The 20,044-nt window shown below is 37.9% G+C and overlaps 1 protein-coding gene across 3 annotated transcripts in view; it reads left to right on the forward strand.

Moving 5' to 3' along the window:
* Positions 1-20,044, forward strand: part of SKIC3 (SKI3 subunit of superkiller complex) — a 93,422-nt gene that overhangs the window by 59,577 nt on the left and 13,801 nt on the right. For all 3 annotated transcript variants that reach the window (XM_053586416.1, XM_053586425.1, XM_053586422.1), the window contains exons 33-38: positions 840-912; positions 3,485-3,538; positions 3,722-3,833; positions 6,862-6,990; positions 13,190-13,311; positions 15,417-15,575. In XM_053586416.1, the coding sequence (XP_053442391.1) occupies positions 840-912; positions 3,485-3,538; positions 3,722-3,833; positions 6,862-6,990; positions 13,190-13,311; positions 15,417-15,575 (649 nt within the window). The remainder of the gene's footprint in view (positions 1-839; positions 913-3,484; positions 3,539-3,721; positions 3,834-6,861; positions 6,991-13,189; positions 13,312-15,416; positions 15,576-20,044) is intronic.

Genomic DNA, 20,044 nt, shown 5'->3' on the forward strand with positions numbered 1-20,044 from the left:
CCAAACTTTGTTTTGCTACAAAAGCACCGATTCCCAAGTTCGTGATGTTCTCAGTCTATTTCTGCTACTGTCCAGGTTGATGGTATTAAGAATTTTTTGCCATTAAAACATTCATTAATGGGCAGCGCCTGTGGCTCAAAGGGGTAGGGTGCAGGTGGCAGGTTCAAACCCAGCCCCGGCCAAAAACTGCAAAAAAAAAAAAAGTACATTCATCAATGTCTTCAAAATTTGGAAAGTAGAAAGATATTAGCAACAGTGGTTATTTATTTTATTTTTAGCAGTAATGCTTTTCCTTTCATAGTTGATTTTTATTAACAATCTTTGCTGGTTTTATTTTCTAAAAGTTAAATTATGTTAACTTAAATTAGTATAAATGGTATCATTTTTTATTAGTGGTCAATATTATTTATCTGACAATTTCTTTTTTTTTTTTTTTTTTTTTCAGTTTTTGACCGGGGCTGGGTTTGAACCTGCCACCTCCAGCATATGGGGCCAGCGCCCTACCCCTTTGAGCCACAGGCGTTGCCCTATCCTACAATTTTTAATCTCTGTGTTTTCTTGGAACACAATATATTAAATTTCCTAACCCTTTCTTAATTGTTTCATGGATTTATAATCATCGCATTGCTGATTTTTCCTTTTTTCTATATAAGGACTATGGTATATGTAGGAGATACAAAGTATGTTTTCTAAAAAGATAACTTTCAACCAAACATAGACAATGTCAACTTCTTTAGGTGTCTAAAAGGTTTTAAATTGAATGAAAAATTCGTTGATTGTGCATTTTGTGGTTAAATAATTTCTGTCTCTAAGCCTGCTGCTTTTGGTGATCTCTGTAGTAACCCCGGTGACCCTGCTCTGTGGTCTCTGTTGTCCCGAGTTGTTGCTCAGTGTGCTCAGAGGAATGCAAAGGTGGGTAATGTTCTAAATTCTGGCAAAGAGCTGCAATAACTTGTGATGTGGCAAATATATATAATTTTAAAGTATAGTGTTATTTTTCTGGAAAATAATTAATACAGTGAAAAGAGTTCTGTTTTTAACCAAATTTCCAGTAGTCGCTCAACAAGCACTAGACTGAGTTTCCTCTCAGTCCTATTGTACGGTTCTGAGTGTTGGAAAGGAAAATCCTTCTAAATACTTACAGATCAGGTTAATGACTGTGTGACAGAGTAAAGTAACATTGCCATAACACAGTAAGCATTAGCTGTGTGTTTTTGAATCCCCAAAGAGAATTTTACTTAAAAGCTTCATAAACATAAGACAATAAAAACTACAATGTCATCAGTGTCTAAAAATCTAACCCCGCAGTCCCTGATGATAGATTAAATACTGTGTTATAGTTTATACAGCCATGTTTTTTCAGGACTTCTGTACTCCTGTGATTAATGTGTCCTTTCATAGTTCACTTAACTAGTTGGTAAACATAATGGTAATAGCTATTATGTTTTTAGCACTTGTCATGTCTAGTATCTGAAGTCTCTGGGCCCATTTCTGTTGTTTGTTATTCCTACTGGTTTTCACTCACAGTGGCTTTGTTTACCTGATTATGTATACTTGAGAATTATTTGTAGGAATAATTTGAAGCTTAAAACTAAGCTGCCTTTCTTTAGAAGGGATTTTTGTTTGCTTCTGCCAGGTGTTGGGAGCGCTGCAGTCTGGGACCCCCTTATATCAGGGTTAGAACTCAAGGTTTCTGGACTGGCAAGGCTTACTGTGTGCCTGGGTTATATGATACGAAGTCACCTAAAACTAGAGCATAGCTCCTTGAAGTCTTAGCTTACTCTGAAGTGGATCTCTGGTGCTCCCCTCCTTGTGTGAGCCCTGGGCTTTAATTTCTGTCCCATCAGCCCATCTTTAAGGTGAAAATTCAAATTTGATAGCTTCTGCATGTGGCTTCCTGAAGCTCACTTGTCTTTCTAGATTCTAGTTTTACTAAAAAGTTTTGACCTAGTAAGTCCTTAATATCTTGTCAGTTATTCAGTGCTTTTAAAAATATGTGGGTTTTTTTGGTAGCATTTTATCCTAATGTTTCTCAAACTTTATTGTACCATTGAAATCACCTTGTGATCTTGTTAAAGTGCAGATTGTGATTTAGTAGTTCCAGGGTGGCCCAGATGTCTGTGTTTCTCACAACTTCCAGGGAATGCCAACGCACAGGCCACAATTGAGCTGTGCTCAAAAAAACTGTGTGTGTGTGCGGGGGGAGGTACATGGCCTTTGTTCACCCAGTTGTGAGCAGGCTGAGTCCAAAAAAGAAGTCCGCATGTAGTAAAGTTTTATCCCACACGTTTGGTTGTTGTCAGTGACTGAATTTGCTCAGAGGCCACCACTATTAGGCACTGGGATGAAGCAATTTATTATATTTGAGCTACTGTGCTGAGCATTTTTATGTATTTTGTCATTTAATCCCAGCAACCATATGAAGCAACTGCAATTACTGGTCATTTAAAGAGGAGGAAACTTGAGACACAGTTTAAGTAACTTGAATCAGTTAATGGTTGTGATGATTTAGTCCAGATCTGACTTCCAAATCTTTCTCTGCTCTGCTTCCTTTCTTCTTTCCTGTCTTCTGTTTTATATTGATATTTTTAGAAGTTCATTTATGTTTTTTATGCACTTTTTGTGCTAAATACAGTTTTGAAAACATTTCCGATACACTTCTGGTATGAAGTGAGAGATATAGGACACTTTTGAGGGAAAATGAAATCATCTTATAACTTTCTTTTCCAGATAAAATGTCTAATAATTAGTGTCAGCGCCTGTGGCTCAAGCAGCTAAGGCAACAGCCACATACACCTGAGCTGGTTGGAATCAAGCCTGGACCTGCCAAACAACAATGATAGCATTGTGGCAGGCGCCTGTAGTTGCAGCTCCTTGGGAGGCGGAGGCAGAAGAATTGCTTAAGCCCAGGAGTTGGAGGTTGTGAGCGGTGATTTCACAGCACTCTACCCAGGGCGACAGCTTGAGGCTCTGTCGAAAAAAAAAAACCTCTAATAATTAAATTTTTAAGAATTACAGATATCAAATTGACCTCATGAAAACTCTGGTGTACATATATATTTTTTAATTTTTAGTATTGATTTGCTTATTAAAGCATTGGTGAGTTTCACGGTGCCCTGAACATTAGTGTTTTATTTTAGGAGGGTCTGTGGAAGTTTAAAAAATACTATGTATTTTAATGGCGTAAAACCATGTTAGTTTATCTGTGTGATCTCTTCCTTCCTGCCTCCTCCCTTCTCTGTCTTTTTTAGTCTTTCTTCCATTCTTTTTTATATTGTTAGAAAGTGTGTGTATTTATTTGGCACCATTGTAAAATCACGTAACTTTTGGACTTTCAAATGAGTATTTTAAAAACAGTTGAAATGATCACAGTGGAAAAGTCCTCCTTTCACAAAAATATTTAACTAGTCTTTTACCAGTAGTACAAAGCTGATACACAGGAGTAAAGTTGTTGCATTTGTCTAATCAGTGTTTTCTACTATAGGGAGGTGCTGTAGCAGGAAATGTGGCTCATATTCTGGACTCAAATCATGGAAAGGTCAGTTTAACCCGATGCCAAGGGAATGTTTAGCTTGTTCAGTAATATTTAAGAAGGAATGAAATAATTTTTCTTCATAGCTTTAGAAGCCTCTTCATATCAAATATTTTAGTCATTTTGCAAAATTGGAAGCTATGAAGAGGATTGGTTAAAATATTAAAATAGCTCTTTCCTCTTGTGTAGAAGGCATTACTGTACACTGCAGTAAATCAGCTGGCGATGGGGAGCAGCTCAGCAGAAGATGAAAACAATATTGCACTAAAGACCATTCAGAAGGCAGCACTCCTTTCTCCAGGTGAATATAAATTCATTTCATTAATTCAGATCCTATGAATCTTGCATTATGTCTTATGGGAACAAAATTTTTATTTCTAGCAAATAGGATGAAGGAATTTTAAGAAAATGTTTTAAGATTTTGCATATTATTTGATGACCTGCTTTTGGCCACTAATAATTAAGAGAGAATCAATTATCATAACAAGCCAAAAGGAATGTCTTCTTAAAGATACTCTATTACCTGTTACTAAAATCTGAATTATATATGTATTTTTCAAGAAGCTCTGTTTCCTTTTTCCACCAGTCTGGTTTAGAGAGGTTTACCTCTAGCTACTAATTATTTATATAATTTACAAAATTACTTAATAAACATATTTAGATATCTGTAGTTAGCTCCTTGAAGGATGGGGATGTCTTTTCTGTGGTAACTGTTAGAAACACCAAGGTGATAGCCTCACCCGTGCTGGCTGTTGCACATGACGACTTGAGCATGCAGGACCACTGGGGGAGAATGCCTCAGACGGAGGACTATACTCTCTAGCCATCTAGGGTTATAAGGTGTATTTTTATGTAATATCGTTTTAAATGTGAAATAATAGCTTTAAAATGTATTCCCCTAGAACACTTCAAACATTTGTTAGACTAAAATGCTATTGCTTTTAGCTATGCACTGTTGGGATACAGACTGTACAAAGAGCAGGTTCAATGTTATTGTCACAGTCAATTATAAAGATCTTAACTAAGCTGCAAAATATCTCACATTTTAGGGATTATTTTATAACATAAGTAAACAGATCAATATCCTGTTGTTAAGCCTTCCTTTCATTTTGACATGATCAGAACAAAAGGAGACCCTACACATTTAGATTTGTCTAGATTATATATTGGTAAGTTTCTGATTTTTAGAGATGTTCTAAAGCAAATATTAGATAGACTTACTCAAGAATTCTCATTGTGGATACAGAATAATTAAAGATCCATTAGCCTTTGATTCTGTAAGGCATAAACTTCAGAAAAGTGAGATTTCCCAGATGAGTCTAATAATGGCCTCTGATTTTCCTGTATTATCTGGATAAATACATACTCAGGGAAGCTGAGTCCTCATATACGGTGCTTAAAACAAAGATGGAGTGGACAAAATAAGTTACCTGTTTGAGTCTAATGAAAGTGGATGTAATTTAGTTAAATGTCTATATACCTAGTCTTTATAGATCTTTAGTTGAACAAAGTACAGTTTTGCTAAATGTTACGCCAGAGAGTCTTTACAGGAATTTAAAGATAATTCCAAGAATTTAGAATTTAATGAAAGAAAATCCAATTTCTGTTTGAGTAGTTAGTGTTTCCAGGCTTACTAAAAGGTATTTTCAGCGAACTGTAGTTTAAAATTATTAGGTTTGTATTATTATCCCAGAATCACTTTATTTTGTAGAGAATTGGGGTTGCTGATTATCTATCAAGAGTTAATAAAGACAGCAGTTCTTTTGTATTGTGACAGAAGAAATTGCTGTGTAAAACTAAATTTACTAAAAACTGTGTAACATTGTAAGAGCTCTAGAGGAGCTGTGCAGTTAATTTTGGGAGTCAGTCATTATTCAGAAACTGAATCCACTTCAGTTGAAATTATAGAATTTTAGACCTGATGGCACTTCAGCCTTGTTTTATAGAAAAAAGAATCCCAAATGAACAGCTACCACATGTTAATTAGTGTCATTGCTAGTCCTCAACTCTAAGGCTTAGTCCTATGCCTTTCATTATGCAATAATCAGATTGCATTGTAAGTAAATTCTAGGGAATGGTACCTATTCGTTTATTCTGGAATCTGATTATGTTACTTAAAAGAAGATAGGTATTATCTGGAGCAGAAATTGTTTCATAACTTGAAGGTATATATTTTATTTTTTGTAAAGAGTTTTCGTTTGGACAGATTTTAATGATTCTTGAGGTTTTATTGATTCTTGTAACATTAGCATTAATGCTGACCCAACGAAATATATATTTCATACATTTGATAGAAGACATAGAAGCTACATAGACCGGATGGAATAGTCAGATAAGAAAAAATGTAAAACTAAAGCTTAAAAGTATGATCAAGTGACTGTATTGTTTACTAGCACCCCCTTGTGGGATTTTAAGTCATCAATTTGTTTTTTAAGGATAGCAGGACTAAAACATTAACTGTTGAAGTAAGCTGCAAAATAAGGTTTATAAAAATAAAAGGCCAAACAAATGGGAAAAAACCCTAATTTCCAAAAAGTCCTCTTTCAGTTTTTTTTTTCACTTTCTTAAGTTTTTTTCTTAAGTCCGTATGTATAATCTCTCTTATTACCTTTCCAACCCACTACTGTCAGGCTCCCCCATGCTTTGAAGCTGCTGTCAAGGCATGAAGGAAGGAAATATCAAAGAAACAGAGGGTGTAGAATCATGTGTGCATTTGACTTGGAATGGTAGAGTGACTCTCATGCTCCCCTGTTAGAAGACAGATAGAATCTTGAACCTTTCCTTTTGCTTAAGAGCTAAAATATTGTGTTATCTTGCTCATTCTATAACGAAGCCTTTAAAACAAGGAGTGAATGTGAAGACCAGTGTCTGTTTGGGGCTTGTCCTTGGTGTCGAGTGAAGTGGGTCTAATCGCCCTGCTCTCCAGGCACCTGAACTAACCAGTCACGGAAGAAGAGTTCATGAGGCATTTCTCATCCTCTGAGGTGTCTGGGAAAAATGGCAAATCTTGAAAGATGAATGTTTAATAGTAATGTGTCTCTGAAAGCAAGTATAATTTAGTTTTCCTTGAAGAAAGTGGAATTTTATATGTCACACCTCTTGGGGGTGAGACACAATTATAAGAGGGACTTTACCTAACAAATGCAAACACTATAACCTAATTCTTTGTACCCTCAATTAACCTGAAACAATAAAAAAAAAAAGGTAGAATTTTTGGGGAAATAACAATTAAATTTTTTTGTCCTTGTAAACTCTTACTCTCACTTTTGGTAGTTTTTCAGCAACACGTTACTGTTAACAAGACTTCTGTTGGTATTCCCTGTTTCCAGGTGACCCTGCTGTCTGGGCTGGACTAATGGCAGCCTGCCATGCTGACGACACACTGGCCCTCGTGAGCAGCTCTCAGCCAAAGAGGCTGGATTTATACTCGGCGCTGTTATCTGCTGTTTCTGCTTCGAGTAAGTTTTAAAAAGCATTTTTATACATGACTCAATTCAGATTTATTAAATGGTTAAATAAAGAAAACAACCAACTTCTGCATATATTTTTATAAAAAATGCATTTGTTAAAGAATCCTAGCTGTGCAGGGCGGCGCCTGTGGCTCAGTCGGTAAGGTGCCGGCCCCATATACCGAGGGTGGCGGGTTCAAACCCGGCCCCAGCTGAACTGCAACCAAAAAATAGCTAGGCGTTGTGGCGGGCGCCTGTAGTCCCAGCTACTCGGGAGGCTGAGGCAAGAGAATCGCTTAAGCCCAGGAGTTGGAGGTTGCTGTGAGCTGTGTGATGCCATGGCACTCTACCGAGGGCCATAAAGTGAAACTCTGTCTCTACAAAAAAAAAAAAAAAAAGAATCCTAGCTGTGCAAAAGTGTGTTAGGGGCCTGGTGCAGTGGCTCATGCCTATAATCCCAGCACTCTGGGAGGCTGAGGTAGGTGGATTGCCTGAGCTCAGGAGTTTGAGACAAGCCTGAACAAGAGTGAGACCTCATCTCACCAGGAAAAAACTCACCAGGCATTGTGGTGGGTGCCTGTAGTCCCAACTGTTTGGGAGGCTAAGGCAAGAGAATCATGGAAGCCCAGGAATTTGAGGTTGTTATGAGCTATGATGCCATGGTACTCTTACCCAGGGTGACAGAGTGACACTCTGTCTCAAAAAAAAAAAAAAAAAAAAAATGTGTTAGGCGTATATATTTTTTTATATATACCTAAAAAGTCTAATATGTTCTGTTAGCTGAAATCTTTATTTTATGCCAGTTCTCTGCTTTGAAACTTGACTAGTGTTTTAGGGCAGAAATGACCTGGAAGTAGTCTTTTACTGAAACCAGCACTGAAATTGTTCTCTGATTCTTCCTGGGGATCTGGATTAGGGTAGCTGTTAATCTAATCAGATTTAGTTATCATTATTTTGTAAGTCTATAAATTTCTTCTTTGAAAAGTGATCTGCATAAAAGATAGAGTCTATAGAAATCCTTACGAGTTTCTTCTGCCTAGCTGCACCTAGAGAGTGCATTTTTATCTAGCAGTAAAAAAAGAAGCTCTGTGTGTTTTGTTTCTGTCTACAAAAGCCCACTTGAGACTCAGCATTTTTATTTGAGCCTGGTTAAACTGGCACCCTGTGCCTCAGAAATGAATTCTAGATGCCTAGCTAGAAAGCAGATTTCCACCATAAATCATATTCCAAGCCACTCTCACCATCTCAACGTCCTGAATTTAATCACATCTTCAAAGTTCTTTTTACATATATACAGGTTCAATGATTAGACTTTGACATCTTTGAGGGAACAATATTCTTCCTATCAAAATCATATTTAAAAAAGAAGTGATCCACACATAAGTTAACCAACTTTGATTAATAGATTGCCTTTTGTCTTGGGATAGTAGTTTTTCACCAAATTAACATTAGGTTATTAGTTATTTTTTTGTAAATGTTAAGTTATTGTTACTGCCTGTCTTTTATGGACTAGTGGGGAAAATAAAGTAGGTTTTTCTTTAGTAGCATTATAATTTAGAGTCTTTTAAAAGATTGAAATATTTTATTCAGAAATACCTAAAATGTGGTTATATTTAAGCCATGCCCTTCAAATTATAAAAATATTCTACCTTTTTTTAAATTCACTTTGGTAATCCCATGGTGATTCTATTGTGTCTCTTTTGTCAACATATTAGTTATACTACTTAAAAAAATTTTTTTTAGTGGTTGCCGTGGAGTTTGCGATGTACATTTACAACTAACTCCTGTCTACTTTCAAATAGCACTATGGCACTTTATGGACAGTGCGAATACCTTGTAGCAAAATGATGCTAATTCCTTCCTCCTGTCTTTTATGTTACTGCTGTCATTCATTTTGCTCTTGCACATAAGGATCCATCAGTATATGTAGATACACATACAGACACATAAAAGTCCATGGAATAGACACATCATTCGTGTCATTTTTTTCTAGGTCTTTTTTTTCTTTTCTTGAAGAAATGGGGTCTTGCTATGTTGTCTCGGCTGGTATCAAACTCCAAGGCTTATTTCTGTCATCTTATTATTGATTTCTAGTTGTTTTGTATATACTGTCCCTTTCTCTCCTGTGGTTTCTATAGTTGTAACACCTGAGTCTTTTCTGTGTCTGTATGTTTGCTGTCCCAGTGGTTTTTATTCTGTCTGTTTTCATGCTGGTAGGTATTACTCTCTCACTTAAGGTTGTTCAGCCAGTCTAGTGGTGAGGAATTCCCTCCACTTTTGTTTGTCTAGGAAAGACTTTATTACTCTTTCATTGATGAAGGATAACTGACCTGGGAATAATGTTATTGGCTAATGTGTTTTTTCTTTTAACATTTGAATCAGGCAGGTATCATCCCATTCTCTCCTGGTCCGTAAAGTTTCTGCTGAGAAATCTACAGAATTCTCATGGGTGTTATTTTATGGTGGCTGAAATACTTTTCTTTTATTGCTTTTAGAATTCTCTTTCTGTCCTTGACTTTTGACTGTTTGACTAAAATGTGCTGTGGAGACAACCTTTTTGAGTTATATCTATTTGGGGATTTCTGAGCCTCCTGTGTATGGATAGCTAAAGTATTTGTTAGACTTGGGAGATTTTCATCTAATACTTCCTTAAAAGGTTATTCTAAGTCTTTTGTTTTTTCTTAATTTTCTGGAACTTTGAAAGTTCAAATATTTGGTGGCTTTATGGTGTTCCATACACCACAGAGGCTTTCTTTGCTCATTCTTTTCATTCTTTTTTCTTTATTTTTGTCTGATTGAGTTATTTTAAAAGACCCGTCTTCAAGTTCTGAGATTCTTTCCTCTGCTCAATCTAGCTTATTGTTGGATCTTTTGAATGTATTTTGTATTTTATTCAGTGAATTCTTCAGTTCCAGAATTTCTGTTTGGTTCTTTTTTATGATATTGACATATATGTCTTTGGTAAATTTCTCATTCATAGCCTAAGCTGTTTTTCTGATTTCTTGTATTATTTTTCACTGTTCTCTTGTATCTCACTGAGCTTCTTTACTATCAGTATTTTGAGTTTCCTCTCTGGGATTTTGGAAGTTTCTTTTGATTGGAATTTCTTGCTGGAGAATTATCATGTTCTTTTAGGTGTTCATATTTCCTTGTTTTTTTTTTGTGTTTCCCGTGTCCTTATGTTGATTATGTGTGAATCTGGCATAGCAATTGCTTCTTCTAATTTTTTGAATCTGCTTTTGAGGGAAGAACTTTTCCCTGCAGATGTGTCTGTGGTGTTGGTTGGTCAGGGACTCTGGCTTTGTGTCTGGGTGAGTGCGGCAGTGCAGTCTCTTCTCTGTTTTCTTCCACTGTGAACAGTGTCAGTGCCGTCTGTGATTTCCTTGGTCTTTTAGGGTACAGTTGTTAGTAGAGGCCTGCCAGGTAGGCCAGTGTTCAGGCCACAGTTGTGGCATGGTGGGCTGATTACACCTGTCCTTTGGCCCCAGGGCGGCTTATGTTAGCACTGGTAAATGCAGGTTTAGGCAATCCAATTATTGGGCCTTTATGTAGCTTTCTTGTGGGGAATGGTATCAGTGGATGGTTGGGTTTGGTGGGTTCTTAAGCCCCTGGGCAGCAGGCTTGCAATGGGCCTGACAGTGGCTGTGGTAGGACAGTCTTCTGGGACCCAAGCAGTCTCCACTGGTATTGGCATTTGCTACAATGGGTTGGGTAGGCCAGTAGCCAGGTACACAGGTGTTTTATGCAGGTTGGTGCTAGCTGCAGTGTTAATAGCAGGCCGGGTGAGTGCTCAGGTTCAGTGGTGGTAAACTGAGCCTGAGCTCAAGTACTGGTGCTCATGTACTGGGGAGTATGGAGTCACGCTGGGTGGACCCACCCTTAGTCCCTCTGATGGTGCATTGGCACTGGCTGTGGTGGACTGCTTAGGTGGCATCATGGCTGCACCATGGCCCTGCTGTATGAGGGCAGGTATGACTGCTTTCATTGGGGCAGCTGTTGGCAGGTGGCTGAGGGCGTGAGTGCTTTGCTTAAACCTTGGCGTTGCTGCAGCCCTCAGTGGCTGTCAGCGGGGTGCTGGGGTATGAAGAGGCAGAGGCTGTGGGGGCCCCAGTAGCATGCCATCTGGTGGAGGCGGGGCTGTCCAAGTTGTGCTGTGCTGTAGCTTCTTAGGAGTTGGGGTTTGTGGAAGTCAGCCTGAGCTCCCTCTCTGGGACAGTGCCTATGTAGTCTTCAGGCAGCTCCCTTCCATTAGTCTTGGGGCCCACAAGGGTCCAGGGACTCTCCTGTGTGGGATTGTCACAACTGGTGTCTTTCAGTTACCGTTTCCAGGCACTGGGGAGCCTTTCTAGGCTCACCCTGGGCTGGTCTCATGCAGGCCACCTGGCTTCGATCTCCTTCCTTGCTCTTGGTGCTTCTCATCACTTCTTTTTCTTTTTTGAGACAGAGTCTCATTATGTCACCCTTGGTAGAGTGCCATGGTATCACAGATCACAGCAACCTCAAACTCTTGGGCTTAAGCAATTCCCTTGCCTGAGCTGCCCACGTAGCTGAGACTATAGGTGCCCACCACAACACCTGGCTATTTTTTTGTTGCAGCTGTCATTGTTGTTTAGGTGGCCGGGGCTGGGTTTGAACCCAGTAGCCTCGGTGTATATGGCTGGCGTCATAACCACTGTGCTATGGGCACCGAGCCTCATCACTTATTTTGAATTTCAGTGTTCTCTATTAGATGATCTATCCAAAATGTGGCTATTTTCATGCTGTTTTGCTTCTTCTCTATGGAAGAGGTTGAGTGCCTGATGAATCTATCTGCCATTTGAAAACATTTCTGTTTTAAAGACAGTGTGTTGCTCACTCTGCTGCCCAGGCTAGAGTGCGGTGCTGCAGCCATGCTCACTGTGAGCATGGACTCCTGGGTTTAAGGGAGCCTCCTGCTTCAGCCTCCCAAGTAGTTAGGCCTTTAGGCACGTGCTATTGTGCCTGGCTAATTTTTAAATTTTTGGTAAAGACAGGGTTCTTCCTATGTTTTCCTGACTGGTCTCAAACTCCTGGGCTCAAGTGATCTTTCTGTCTTCCCTCCAAAGTACTAGGAGTACAGGCATGAGCCACTACACCTGGCCTGGTCAGCTGTCTTGAAGCTGACACTTCCTAGTGAATTTTACCAGACATTTAAGAAAAAAAAAAAAAAATGATACCAGTTGTACACAAATAGTTTCAGAAATCAAAGACATGTGACTTCTGCCATCTTCCAGGGGATCAGCATTAACCTAATGTCAAAACTGGGCAAAGACATTACAAGAAAAGAAAACTATAGGACAGCATCATGCATGGAGATAGATGGAGAAATTAGTAGTAAAACTTCAGTAATTTATACTCAACAACACATAGAAAAGTACATGTTATGATCAAGTGGGGTTTAGGTCAGGAATGCAAGGTTGCTTGAACATTTGAAAATGAACACAAGTCACCATTTAATACCTGTGAAAGATGCTAGACAGAGTTTATATTATACGATTCCACCTTTGAAATGTTAGAAAGTACAAACTGGTACTTTCTAATCTGGTACAAAATACAGATTAGAAGCTGTCTGGGGCAGAGGCTTAAGAGAGTATGGATGGAAAAAAAAAAAAGAGAGAGAGAGTACGGATGGGAAGAGAAGAGTGATCACAGAAGGGCAAGAGGGACTTTGGATAATGCTGGGTACACTTACGGTCTTGATTGTGGGGATGGTTCCCTGACACATACTTAATGAGAAAGCTTACCAAATATGTGGTTTTGGTAGCACAGATTATTTTATATCTATTATATGGCAGTGAATCTTTAAATTACTTTCAGTGAATTCTTTTCATTGTTACTGTAGATTCAGTGATTTTTTTAATGTGTAAGTTCTGCAAACTCCTCCCAGCAAAGGTAGCTGCATGCCTCGTTGCTGAGTGCCACTGTGGTCACCTCCAAAGTTCTCCCCTCGCCAAGTATATGAGGCTTTAAGTTATTTAGTCACAAACACTCCTACCATGAAACTTTCCAGAAACCTGTGTAATGTCAGCATAGTCTGTGGTATTCCAGTGGTACATGTAAGTTTTAAAAATTGTATATGCATGAAAAGTCTATAATTAATATTTTTTGCAACTAGTTACTCCTCTGAGAGAACACAATATAAATTGCAGAAGAAAGAAAGAATGATAACATTGACATTTTTGGTTTACAGTTAAAGGCAAAGAATCCTTTGAGAATTACAACCAATCTCTTGAAATGTGGTCTCTCTCACAAGCAGTAACTGGTCTGATAGACACTGGAAGAGTATCCGAAGCTGAGGCTCTCTGCACAAAGGTATTGTTACAGGGTGTGCACTGAAATTCTTAGGTTCTTATCCTACTTGGAGAATAACTTAAAAAATGGAGCGCATGTTACTTAAAGATGATGATGATGGTGGTAGTAACTAACATTTATTTTATTTTATTTATTTATTTATTTTTAGACAGAGTCCCACCTCTGTTGCCCCAGGGTAGAGTGCTGTGGTGTCATAGTTCACAGCAACCTAAAACTCTTGGGCTCAAGCAACTCTCTTGCCTTAGCCTCCTGAGTAGCTGGGACTACAGGTGTGCGTTACCATACCCGGCTGATTTTTTTCTAATTTTAGTAGAGATGGGGGTCTCCTTCCTGCTCAGGCTGGTCCTGTACTCCTGAGTTTAAGCAGTCAGGCTTCCTGGAATGCTAGGATGACAGGCATGAGCCACCACATCCAGCCTAACCAACATTTATTGATTACTGTACTTGCTACAAGCCAGTCACTATATTTAGTGTTTTTTATTTGAACTTCCCAGCAGTCTTCTGCTGTAGTTATTTATTATCCCTGTTTTTATAGTTAAGGAAACTAAGGGTTTAAAGGATTAAGAAATTTGTGCAGGAACTCACAATTAGAATGGATAGAGTTGTGATTTAAACTTAAATTTGTCAACTCTAGGGCTCGAGCTCTTAATATAGGTCTTTTAAAAATTACATTTGTTTTTAGGGAGGTAATATTTTCCTTTGATTTTTTTCCCTTCGGAAAACTATATTTTCCAACACCCCTTCATTTTCTAAAGTTCTGGATGATCATGGAAATTATTGAATGGGTAGTCACCACTCAGTAGTCAGTTTTTATGGGCCAGGATTGTAGGGCTCTATGCTCACAAGCTCTGTGAGTAAATTATTACTGCCTTGCTTAGGACATAGCAGGGGTTCAATAAATATCTATTGAATGAAGGGATAAGTTTCATAGACCTACTAGAAATAATTTAATAGTTAAAGGAGTTTTAAACATAACTTTTCTTGAAACATCATTGTTTCATGAATGCTTACCGGGGAGATTGTGTTTGCCTCTGTTATCTTCACAGAAATGTTTTTTGAAAGATAAGTATAAACTTTGAAGAGAAAGAAAAATAGACCTTTGAAAATTCCTTTGGCCCATGAATTCTGTGAAAAGCAGAATAATATGTTTTCCTTTTATTTAAGGAATTCCACCCGAGATTAGTTCAGGATAGGGTATTATATGGTGGTCATTTCCTAAGCATAAAATGATAGTTGCTATGAATTTTTCCTTGTCATTTTATTCCAGTCTTACTTTGAATAAAACAATTAAATATATTTTAAAAATGCATTTAAGACTATGATCTAATGAGTAAAAATAAAGAATATGCCATTGCAGGACAAGCAAATATCTAAAACAACAGTGGAAGGACTTCTTTTTTTTTTTTTTTGTAGAGACAGAGTTTCACTTTATCGCCCTCAGTAGAGTGCCGTGGCGTCACACAGCTCACAGAAACCTCCAACTCCTGGGTTTAGGCAATTCTCCTGCCTCAGCCTCCCGAGTGGCTGGGACTACAGGCGCCCGCCACAACGCCCGGCTATTTTTTTGTTGCAGTTTGGCCAGGGCCGGGTTTGAACCCACCACCCTCGGTATACAGGGCCGACGCCCTGCTCACTGAGCCACAGGCGCCACCTGGAAGGACTTCTTTAGATGCATTTTTTTCCTTAACTTTTTTTGTACTTGTATGGAAGGATACACATATGTATAAACACATACATTTGTGTGTGTGTGTGTGTGTGTGTGTGTGTGTGTGTGTTTTACGGTATAAATAATAGCTTAGAGAAATGGGAAAATGGGTCATTTGTCTTATTCCCACTGCCTGAGAAGTCTGTGCCTGGAAGAAAGACAGGCAGCAAATATTTTTGTTAAGAGGCTTAGAAAGAAAATAAAATATAAACCACAGGAATAGAATTATTGATTTTAAATTTTATTTAAAGGAAATGTAGGGTTTGGTATTCCTAAGCTGTTGAGTGTTTTATTCACTGAGTTTTTGTTTTTCCCAACATGGAGAATAGCTTAATTGCCTTTTCACATTTAACATTTAAGAGCCCATTTGATGTATTTGTATTTGGGGTTTAATTTTTAGAATTTAAAAAGTAACCCTGATCAGCCAGCTGTCATCTTACTTTTGAGACAAGTCCAGTGTAAAGCACTCCTGGAGTCCCAGAAGCTGCTCCCAGATGCTGCACTCGAAGAGCTACAGAGAACAGTGGCATCCAACTCAGCCTCAGTCCCAGCGTGGCAGGTGAGTTCCCCTTCTTACTTTCGGGAGTTAAAATACTCTGTGATGTTAGTCGAGGACAGGGATGTTTTTCGTGTATTTTTGTCATGCTTTCAGTCTTACCACATGTCCCTCAATTCTAGGATGTAAAAGGTGGTGGTTAGATGAACTGAAGAAGTTAAACACTAATTTAGGACCTGCTATTACAGTGCTTCAGAGCATTCTTAATTATAGATTTCCTTGATTTAAAATAATGGTGAAAATGTTGTCCTTTACATGGGTTGATGTAGAAGAGCTAAAGAAGTGTTGTAAACATTTTATAGTAGGGATATTATAATAGTGTTTAACTCTGCTTTTAGAGGGATGTGTGTGGTTTTTCCCTAGCTACTTTCCAGGTAACTTGTATTTAGTGCTTTTCAAAATAGATATTTCAGGATTGACACTTTTAGTTGATGCTGGTTATCCAAGATGACAAATACCCAGTGGTCCCTGGGTGCTTTGTTCTTACTGATATTAAAATACAAAGAAGCACATGATTATTTTATTCAATTTCTTATATTTCCTTCTCAAAGAAACTTTTAGTATAGACTTTGTTGAAGTTTATTTTTTTTACTACAATTTGGTTTTTATACACATGTTCTTTATACACAAGGGTTCTTTGATACCCTTGCTTCAGATAATTAAAAACATAATTTAATGGCATAAAGTAGTTGGATTTTGCAAAGTAAGACTTCATTTTACTCTAATCCTTTAATAAAAATGGTGGGGGGGGGTTCCCATCTTAGAGTAAGTTTGCCATTTGATAAATCTTGTGATTTTGTGTTCCTTATCTAGGGAAGAATACCTTGTTAAACTGAAAGAGAAAAATTGAAAGATAAATTATACTAAAGCCTTCAGAGACTGCACACATGTGTGTTTTCTTCTACATTATATAACACATAGAGATTATAAAGTGTGGAAATCTGAAAAGTGCCACTCATTAAACTTTTACGTGTGTTTATATGTTTAACTACTACAGATATAGTAGTAGTATAGCTGTAGTATACTGATGATATCCAAGTGAAAATAACTGCACTGGCAGGATGAACAGTTCATGCTAATTCATAGTCATAGGAGGCTCCCATAGAACAGCTCATGAAGACCAGTCTAAGGGTTTTCCAACTTCCCAAACCTAACTGCCTCCCTGTGCCTCTCCCCCTTGATTTTCCTCCTGCCCAACTCCTAAAAGGGAAACCTCGCTTCTGACTCCTGTCACTCCTGTGGAGATTTGCCTGTTTTTGAACTTCATGTAAATAAATGGAGTACTCTTTTATATCTGGTTACTTTGACCAAACATCATGTCTGTGCAGTTCATTTAGTTGTTTCATGTGGCCATAAAATTTCCCATTCTATTTTATGAATGAACTGTAATATCTGTTCATTCCACTGTTAGTGAACTTTTGGGCCATTTCTAAGTTTTGGCTTTTTATAAATAATGCTGCTGTGCTGTCCTTGGGTATGTCTTTTGGTGGGTCATAAGGTACCAGTGTATACTTGCACCAGCAGTGAAAACCCATGAGCGTTCCCGGTGCTGGTTTTCCCTGTGTGGGTGGATGTGTAGGTGACATCATCCAGTGGTTTTAACTTGCATTTATCTGGTGCCTAATGAGGTCAGGACACTTCTCCTATGTCTGTTAAGCTTTTGAAAGTCTCTTTTTGAGGGCTTTCCACAATGGGATATTTATTTTTTTCTTACTGAATTACTGGAATTCATTATATTTTTCTGGATGTAAACACACTTTGGGGTTGTATTACAGATATTTTCTCATACCTGCAGCTTGCCTTAGTACTTAATGTTATTTTTTTATGAATAGTTCTTAATTTTAAGTCTAATTTGTAATTTTTAAATGGTTAATGCTTTTTTTAGATGTTCTATTCAAGAACACTTTGCTTACTCCAAGTCTGTGAAGATTTTTTTTACATTTTGTTGTAGAAATTTTATTGTTTTACTTTTTATATTTAGTTTTACAATTTATCCTGGATTAATCTTTGTGACTATTTCAAGGGCTAAAGTTTACTTTTTTCCCATATGGATGTTCAGTCCCACCAAGTCACAGTAATACCTTTGTCATAAATCAGCCAGTTCTGTGTGTGGGTCTTTTAGGGTCTATTCTTTTCCAGTGATCTAATTGTAGAATAATTATAACAATGTGCTGTAGTAAAAGTTATGTAAATATGGCCTTTCTTTCTCTTAGAATAACTTATTGTATTATATGGAAAAACCATGGATTGGGGCATTGCTATAAATTGTTAATTCTCACACAAATGCACAAAAGCCCTACAGGGACCCTGTTTGAGATTGTGGAATGTGTAGTTTAACTGGGGAAAATTGACAAAGAGATACTCCACTGAATCTTTCTATCCATGGATGTGGTATATTTCCCCGTTTTATTAAGTTTGAAATTTCTCTCAGCAGTATTTTACAATTTTCAACCTAGTGGTCTTTTACATTTTTGTGTTAAATTTATTTCTAGGTATTTGGTATTTTCTTCGTTCCATTATAAGTGTTTTTTTTTTTTTTTTTTTTTTTTGCAGGTATTACCTCCAAACATTTAGAAATGCTATTGAGTTTTATATATTGACCGTCCAGAAAATATAGTAAATTCACTTTTTCTTTGAGACGTTTTTGGGTATTATACATATATAATTATCATATTTTGCCATGTAAAATGTGTTCTCATATACAATGTGCACCCACATTTTTTGCCCAAACTTTCAAGAAAACACCCCTTTGAGAAGGTGGCCAACTCTTGGCCAGGACAGACATCTGGGGAGGGATAATGTCCCTCACACCACTCTGCCTACTACATCAGGGGCCATGGCTGAAATAGCCTCATGTTTGACCAGTGGGGTAGAATTTTCTGAGGCCACTTGGCCTGTGGGCAGCCAGGTGGGTCCCTGGTCCCTGCGCAGAGACCCTCTCCCCTCCATGTAACCAGTCCTCAGCCTTGCTAGCCCCTACACCAGTCCCCATTGTGGCACCTGGTGGAGGCGGCTCTGACCCACTCCCACCAGATCCTGTACCTTCTGGACTGAAACTCCATGTGCCTGGAGGTCCCAGGTGTTCCTGAGCTGCACTACCCATGTATAAAGCACATCTTTATTTTTTCCTAAAAAACGTAGGCACAAAAGTGTGCATTATACACGCTAGAGTACAGTATTTCTCTCTGAATAATGAAGTTTTACTTTTGTCTTCCGAGTATTTACATATTATTTTTTTTCTTGCCTTATTGCACTGTCTGTAACCTTTACTACAATGTTAAATAAAAGTAGTGATAAGTATACATTCTTATTCTTACCTCAAGTACAAAGCATTAACTGTTTCATTATTAAATATGGTGTTTGCTATAGGTTTGTATCTTTATCTGATTAAGCAGGTTCTATGCTAAATTTGTTGAGAAAGTTTTCTAGTTTTTATAATGAGTGAGTCTTGAGTTTCATCAAATTCCTTTTTTGGGCATCTACTAGGATGGTCCTTTTTTTTTTCTTCTCTTAATGTGGTAGATTACCTTGATTTTCAAATGTTAAACTGACTGCATTCTTAGAATAAGCCCTTCTTGAAAAATGATGTATTATCCTTTTTATATGTTGCTGGAGCCAATTTGCTAATATCTTGTTTAGAATTTTTATATCTATATTTATGAAAGAAATTGCCCTATAATTTTTCTTTTCCATAGGTCTTTGTTAGGTCTTGATATCTATGTTGTTACTCCTTTTTTATTTTCTGAAAGAGTTTGTGTAAGAGTGGTATCATATTGTCCTTAACTATTTGGAAGTATTCACCATTGAAGCTATTTAGACCAGGAATTTTTTTTTTTTTTATTGTTGGGGATTCATTGAGGGTACAATAAGCCAGGTTACACTGATTGCAATTGTTAGGTAAAGTCCCTCTTGCAATCATGTCTTGCCCCCATAAAGTGTGACACACACCAAGGCCCCACCCCCTCCCTCCTTCCCTCTTTCTGCTTCCCCCCCCATAACCATAATTGTCATTAATTGTCCTCATATCAAAATTGAGTACATAGGATTCATGCTTCTCCATTCTTGTGATGCTTTACTAAGAATAATGTCTTCCACTTCCATCCAGGTGAATACGAAGGATGTAAAGTCTCCATTTTTTTTAATGGCTGAATAGTATTCCATGGTATACATATACCACAGCTTGTTAATCCATTCCTGGGTTGGTGGGCATTTAGGCTGTTTCCACATTTTGGCGATTGTAAATTGAGCTGCAATAAACAGTCTAGTACAAGTGTCCTTATGATAAAAGGATTTCTTTCCTTCTGGGTAGATGCCCAGTAATGGGATTGCAGGATCAAATGGGAGGTCTAGCTTGAGTGCTTTGAGGTTTCTCCATACTTCCTTCCAGAAAGGTTGTACTAGTTTGCAGTCCCACCAGCAGTGTAAAAGTGTTCCCTTCTCTCCACATCCACGCCAGCATCTGTAGTTTTGAG

This window comes from Nycticebus coucang, chromosome 1 (assembly GCF_027406575.1).
Source record: "Nycticebus coucang isolate mNycCou1 chromosome 1, mNycCou1.pri, whole genome shotgun sequence".
Lineage (NCBI taxonomy): Eukaryota > Metazoa > Chordata > Mammalia > Primates > Lorisidae > Nycticebus > Nycticebus coucang.